The sequence below is a fragment of the Montipora capricornis genome, chromosome 1 (assembly GCF_036669925.1).
Source record: "Montipora capricornis isolate CH-2021 chromosome 1, ASM3666992v2, whole genome shotgun sequence".
NCBI classification, from domain to species: domain Eukaryota; kingdom Metazoa; phylum Cnidaria; class Anthozoa; order Scleractinia; family Acroporidae; genus Montipora; species Montipora capricornis.
In genome coordinates, this window is record NC_090883.1 from 23,275,933 (window position 1) to 23,283,432 (window position 7,500).

A 7,500-nucleotide genomic window follows, 5' to 3' on the forward strand; every position below is an offset into this window, starting at 1 on the left:
TTCTGCTCCTTTGTCTTAACTGGCCTTCAAGTTCATTGATACGTTGTTGTAGCTCCTCTTCTCTGCTGCTCCTTTGTCCTAACTGTCCTTCAAATTCATTGATACGATGCTGTTGCTCCTCCTGCCTCCTGCTAATTTGTCTTGACTGCTCTTCAAGTTCATTGAAACGTTGTTGTAGCTCGTCTGGAGCTGGTTCATCCCCTCTATTTCCACTATGGCTCTGCCCCATAGGTGTTGACTAAAGCACTGTTATATCACTCATGCCTTGCGGACCATAATATCGGCCGTCAGGGTAATACCTTTGAGACAGGAAAATTTTAATAGCCAGTATAAGCAAAATGAAGACGGCACAATCCACGCTCTTGCTACCCTGCTAGCAAAAGTCACTATCGTGTTTCTTGTTTTTAATTCCTGCTGTTATTTTCTTTCCTCGCGAAAACAAACTGGCCTCGGCTACGAAAAGTTCCCTTTTTTCTGTAGAACGTACGCAGTGGTAAGCTTGGCAGAATTCTGAGTGATTTAGGGGAATTAATCTGCCGGCAAAACAAGGCCGAAAATCAGTAACACTTATGATCTGCGTAACATTTACGACAAAACTGAAAAGCAAATTGAAAACACCTTGGATTAGCATGATTGTTAAATAAAACGTGGTCACTTGATCTCGTCATATCTTTTCTCCAATTTCGTCCCTCGTGGGGAAATCTGAGCTTATTTTTTGGTTAATTTGAATTTGACAATGCTTGATCTAATGATCGGCCACATCTGTCCACGTCATATGTCGATGGCAAAAACCTGAGTGAAGCTTGAAAATCGAGCAGGATTTTGAGGATGCAGAGCTGTGTAAGTGAGATTGGTTTTGACACAATGCAAGCAAAATTATTGACTTAACTTTTTACGTGCCCAAGGCTAGAAAGCGAAAGACATTTGCAAGTTGGAGAAGTTCCGCGAAACTCTGGAGGCACTAGGCCTTCAGCGATTTGTAAAGTGTTTCTTTCTCTTGTATATGACGGCGCATCAATGCTTATAAAGGGGAAAACGGGCGTCCCAAAAACGCATCAAATCACTCGGGACAACGCAGAGGTGTGTAAAGCTTAGTTATCTGACTATCCATGAAATAGATTTTCGTAAAGAAACGTCGCCATCTGAAGTTTTTATTACACTTTTACCTTTTAACTAATAATATTAAACATGTAAATATAGGTATGTATTTATACCTGTACTTTCAATAAATATTTTTTTTTATAACGTTACGTCACGCGGGATTGTCCACCTGTGCTAGAGGCTAGCGACGTTAGGGACCGTTCATTTCTTGAACTGTCATTATGAATTTGCTGCCCCCCCTCCCCCCCTTCAGTCAATTATTTTCTCATGTCCCCCTCCTCCCTCGAAGGATAAATTTTTGTGACCCCCAAAAAACATATTATAAAGAAAACTCAATCATGCCGCGAGCCATGCATGCTCTAAAGATAACGCAACCATCTTTTTGACAATATCCTCAATGAAAGACAGCCATTTTACAAGTGCGGAAAGAAAACCTGCCATAGCCGTTTGTAGCGACAGTATAGTACAAAATGTACGAGGATGGAAACTTTATAGATCCAACAAGGCTGTAGTGAAATCATTTTCTGGAGCAACCACAACTGGCATGGAAGATTACTTAAACCCGACAACTAGGAAATGTCCAGAAAGCTTGATTCTACATGTTAATACAAATGACCTGCTGTCGATCCAAACACCACAACAAATTGCTGAGAGTATTGTAAACTTGGCGGACTAGATTGAAGGTGACTCACCGGGGGCTCTTGTCTCTATTTCTGCTTTTTGTGTCCGGAAGGAAGATGAACAGTGGAAAAAGGCTACTAAGATTAACAAGTTACTCAAAGGTTCTGCTCCAATCGAAGATGGGGTTTCCTTCCTCATATCAACATTGACTCTTCATGTCTCAATGTGAGTGGTCTTCATTTAAATAGAAAAAAAAATGGGGGGGTGGGGGATTTTGTCCAGTAACTTTTTAACTCATATTGACAATGTTTGAATCTCAAGTGCTTGTGAAGTGCAGTGTGAGTCTATTGATGATTTCATCGCTCCCATTTTACCCTCCAGTCGTGGATTCAAAGTAGCTAATTTGAATGTCACTAGCCTGGTGAAACATATCGACGAACTGAGAATCTTGCTCGCAGACGCACCCGTTGATGTTCTATCAATTAACGAGACCAGGCTTGACGACTCGGTTAAGGATAGTGATGTTTACATTCCTGGCTATGAAATTATTAGTCGGGACAGGGAGACAAATGTCCGGTAGTGTTTGTTTCTTTGTCCGTTCGATAATTAGTTATTAAGTGAAGCTATCATCTTCGCAGTTATGAACGCAATTTTTACAATTGCGTAGAGAAGCCTGAAAAATTCAGGACTTCAACGGGGTTTGAACCTGTGACCTCGCGATTCCGGTGCGACGCTCTAACCAACTAAGCTATGACGCTACCGACGTTGGGAGCTGGTCATTTGTGGGTTCTAATGGTCCCGAGACTTGAGTATTCACCAACTTGAAAATCTCTGTATGAAAATCCGAAAACCGAGATCAAAGCCTTTTCTCGTGGTAACCTGGTATTGGCCGCCTGACTCTTCATTTGAGATCTTTACTTTATTTCGAATCGGTTATATGTAAAATTGACGCGGAGAAAGTTGAGTTCTATCTTAAGGGCGATCTAAACTGCAACTTAGCTGCTCCTCAACTGGACCACAACGCTAATCTACTCTCCAGCATCGCTGATGTTTACAGCCTGCAGCAGCTCATTACTGATCTCACTCGTTGCACTGAATCCTCTTCAACTTTAATTGATCTCATTTTTACTAACCGTCCTGACAGGATTGTATGTTCTGGAGTGTCTCATATAGGCATAAGCGATCACAGCCTTATTTATGCTTATCGTAAGCTTTCAAAAGATTCACCCTCGAGGGGCCATACTACAGTTACCTATAGAAAATTCATCCAATTTTCGTAACGATATTGCACATCAAAATTGGCAGATCATCAAATGATATGTGGGAAGCCTGGAAAAAAAACTGTTTCTTCTTTGTGTTGACAAGCATGCCCCCTTGCGTAATAAACGTGTTCGCCCTACAGTTACCTAAACGTGTTTGCCCTTGCAAATCACCTGGGTTTACTTTGCAACTTAAAAAGCGTTTGCATGCAAGAGATATTCTCAAGTTAATAGCCACTCGTTCTGGTGACGTGGACGACTGGCGTAAATTCAAAAAAAAAAAAAATTCGCAATACGATAACCAATGAAATTAAACGTTTAAAAATGAGTACCAAGGTGATCTACGTAACACCTGGCGAGTTGTCATTGAGCTTATGTCCAGGAAATCACACAATTCTGTCATAAACGAAATTAAGCTGGCCTGTGGCAATTCTGTTTATGATTCTCATGAGCTGTCTAACGCCTTCCACAGATCATTTTTCTTCTATTGGGCCGAAGTTAGCAAATATTATTCATGCCAACGATGGCAGTTCTTCACATTTGGATTATTTAGCTGAGACTGGTCAATGCACATTCGAATTAAAACCGACCAGCGTCTCCAAGGTTCTTCTGCTTTTATCCAGATTATGTAAATCAAACCTTTGAAATATGGTGTCCATTGCACTTCATACGATTGGTTTAGATCATACTTGGGCTGCCGAAAACAACGATGTTTTATAAATGGTTCTCTTTCTGGGAACTGGGAACGATTTCCTTCTTGTGGTATACCTCAAGGTACAGTCCTGTGTCCACTTCTTTTTATGATATTAATCAACGACTTACCTAACTGTCTATCAAATTCTGAACCTCGAATGTATTCTGATGGTAATGGTAATGGTAATACTACCATCAGGGCTTTTCAGTATCTATTTATAATAATTCAAAGGCCTGTCTCTAAAAGCTATATATATAATCTAAAAATTACAAACTATAAAAAAATAAAAATTAAAAATCCTCCCAAAGCAGGTTCTGCAATGTTTGTTTAAAATGATCCAACTGGAGGTCTTTCATGTCATCAGGCAGGGCATTCCACAATGTCGTGGCTCGATAGTGGAAGGACCGCTGGCCGGACGCCGACTTGAAAAATGGAATGTTAAACAGATTACTATTTCTCGTTGCCAAGGAATGAACATCAGATCTCTTTCTAAATTTATTACGTAGGTATGGCGGAGTTAAGCTTTTGACGCATTTAAAGGCCATAACGGTATCCCTGTACTGAATGGCAAGCCTGATGAATCGGTAGCCAATTTAGCTCCCGTAATACTGGCGAGATATGCTCGTGCTTTTTTGTGCCAGTTATGATGCGAGCAGCAAAATTTTGAACGCGTTGACGTTTTTTCAAGTTTCTCTTAGATGAGTTCGCCCAGACGGAAGAACAATAATATAATTTACTAAAAACTAAGGCCTTAATTATAGTGATAAGGGTCTGCCTGTCTAAAACATGCTTAATTCTGTTGATCTGACACAAACTAGCAGCACAAGAAGAGACTAGATTAGTCACGTGTTACTCGTACGAAACAGTAGAAGCTTGGTCTTATCTGATGATACACACATACCTAATATTAACATTGTTTTAAATGAGGATCTTGCTAGAGTTGAAAAATGGCTAACTGCCAACAAGGTTACTCTTAACACGTCTAAAACTGAGTTTATGTTGATCGGATCGAAGCAAGCAAGGGCTAAGCACGTTTCACAAGCCTCCGTCACTTATGATTGACGGTGCACCTAACGAAATCTCTAGATGTTCATATTAATCAGACTTTATCCTGGAATGTTCATGTTGAGAATTTATGTAAGAAAATCGCATCTGGTATTGGCGCGTTGAAGAGAGTGAGATCTTTCGTTCCACATGAGATTCTCCGATCAATCTTCATGTCGTTAATATAGCCTCACTTTGATTACTACAATTCTGTTTGGGGATGTGCGGCAAAACCCTAACCAGTAAACTTCAAAAACGTCAAAATCGCGCCGCGCGTATACTCACTTACTCGAACTATCATGCCAACGCTGCTAACATTATCCAAAGACTTGGATGGATAAAACGTGATTCTCAACGAACAATCAATCCGGCTGTGATGGTTTTTAAGTCGCTTTTAAATGGTCTTACTCCCGAGTTACCTTAGTTCTAAATGTGTTGACCGTAGTAGCGTCCCTAATTACTCCTTAAGGGACACAGAGGGCAAACTCACACAGCCACACACAAACTATATAAAAAATAGCTTCAGCTATTCTGGAGCAGTTCTTTGGAATAGTTTACCAATCGAGTTGCGGTAGGCTGATTCCCTTAGAGCCTTCCGGGCTGCTATCTGTGTGCGTTTCTTTTCATCAAGTTAAATGTTCAATTTTTACTCACGGCACTCATGTAAAGCAGGTTTTATCTTGCCATTTAATATTATACTTATTTGTTGATGTTACGAGTTCGAATGTTTTGAGGACAGGTAGCTTGCAAACTAAACTGAACGCAGGGTTGTCGGAACAACAACAAAAAGATTTATTCCAAAATGAACGTAGTTTCCACGAGGTAAAACTCTTAACAACACGTACTCGATAAACTTACACGACCTCCGCCAACTTGAATAAACACTACTTTTGTCACGCTTGACTAAACACGGCTAACGCCAACTCTCTTCGCTTGTGAAAAAATAGTTAAAAACGAGATGCTTCCGTGAAGCATACACTGGCTTGCCTGTGGTACGTGCTACAGAAAATCAGAAGGAACTGAATTGTGTGGTATTGAAATACAGCATTCCAGTCTCTGAAGAATAACAAATAAAAGAGAAGCGAGAAACATTGGCTTCTGGGCTGACATGTTGATAATTTTCAAGATCCCTCACTTTTCACCACAAGTGTGCCCTCTGAGCATCTGACAGCTTTGTAATACTAAACTTCACAGAAGTTTAATCCCTGTTCAGCGGGGTTAGTGTTAGGATGGGAGACCAAAACAATAAACCCCTCATAAAAAACAGAAGCATCTGACCGAAAATACTATTAACGCTAACAAATGCGAACTCAGCAAGGTACAGATCTTGTTAGCTTGCTTTATGCAAAACAAATACTGATGAAAAAGCAAATAACTATTGATACACAGTTTTTAGAAAGAGCAGCAGGAAGTTTCCGGGACGGTCGATCGAGAATAAAATATTTACGACATGAAAACAACATTAATTTTGAATCGTGAATAAAGAATATAAAAGGTTAATATCATCGACAAACATTTTGGGAGATTTTTGTTAGGTTCAAGTAAATTGCAAAATCGAAAGTGACATGGCCGGAATTCAGCGGGCGCCGTGATTAAGTTACCGCGCCAAACAGTGAAGCATCTGTGTCAAATGATGGCAAGATACCGGGTTTTTGTAAGTTTCTTTTTCTGTCAAGTGTTATAAAGTTTGACAATGAAATGAGCGAAGTCAAAACAAAGATCACAATCGCCCAACTCTTGTTTATGCAAAGTCAAAATTTACTCTCCAAGACGCGTACGACGTTATTTATCACCAGGTAATTCCATCATTTTGGAAATAGCAGCTACTTTATTATTCATCTGCGTCACAAGTTTTCACTGATTTTGGAGCTCATTTTGTTGAAACTCCAGCACGCTTCCAACAGGCCTGTGAACCCTTCCTGCTTACAGAGCAATACTAAAAAGCAATAACTTCTCCCATATCACATTTCAACCTTAAGCTCGAAAATTCAATACACAACATGATATTATAATTCACAAAGGCAGAAAATACCACAGAATCCTTTTCCAGCGAAAAATTTATTGAAACAAACAACATATTTGATCTTAGAGGCGAAAACCTCTTCCTATTTCATTGCGTGCGTGAAGACAAGAAACTCAATCGTGTCAAATTACCATGTACTTCAGGTAAATACAGCTCACTTTGATTTCGTCTCGACGGGCGATAGATTGTTGTCGAAGTCCAGTACTCGTCGCTTTTGAGATTCCTGCCTAGTTTATCCAACTGACTTTCCATTATTGAGCTCCATAAGGGTATATTTTGTTTAAGGATCCACTAAAACGCCATTCGCGTTACATGACTTTCGACGCCATTGCAGGCTAAGTTAATGATTCTACTGTGTCCACCCGAGAAATCTACGCAGTTCCACTACCCTCTCGATCCTAAGAAAATACGCGCAGAAGGCTCTATGCACAAAGACACCAGGGGAGTGACAGGCAAGACTTTTACCGACACGGAAAAAAAAACAAAAAAAAAAAATTAATAAAATAAATAAAACAAACAAACTAAACGTAGACCTCGACTGGGGTTGCCATAGGCAACCCAGTAAAAACCCCGCTAGGACTCGTATACTTATATACTCTCACAACAAGCTTCTAGAACTTCCTAAAACAGTAAACAATCTAATTATAGAAAGATTACAAAACACACCGATTTAGAAACGCTTACGCGCGAACAAACAAACTACGAACTCTCGCGAAGCCTCTAGAAAGTAACGCTTGTCACGCAATGCTATTTTTCGT

The 7,500-nt window shown here is 40.0% G+C and overlaps 2 protein-coding genes across 5 annotated transcripts in view; both read right to left on the reverse strand.

Moving 5' to 3' along the window:
• The window catches only part of LOC138028521 (semaphorin-5A-like), a 530,961-nt gene that overhangs the window by 376,025 nt on the left and 147,436 nt on the right, over positions 1-7,500 (reverse strand). The window lies entirely within an intron of this gene.
• Positions 1-7,500, reverse strand: part of LOC138052486 (uncharacterized) — a 34,407-nt gene that overhangs the window by 12,575 nt on the left and 14,332 nt on the right. For 2 of the 4 annotated variants that reach the window (XM_068899027.1, XM_068899019.1), the window contains exon 2: positions 1-299. This exon is cut by the window's left edge and continues 698 nt beyond it. In XM_068899027.1, the coding sequence (XP_068755128.1) occupies positions 1-229 (229 nt within the window). In that variant the 5' untranslated portion in view covers positions 230-299. Of the gene's footprint in view, positions 598-7,500 lie in introns of those variants that run through there. The other 2 variants (XM_068899012.1, XM_068899003.1) reach the window with 2 other exon arrangements.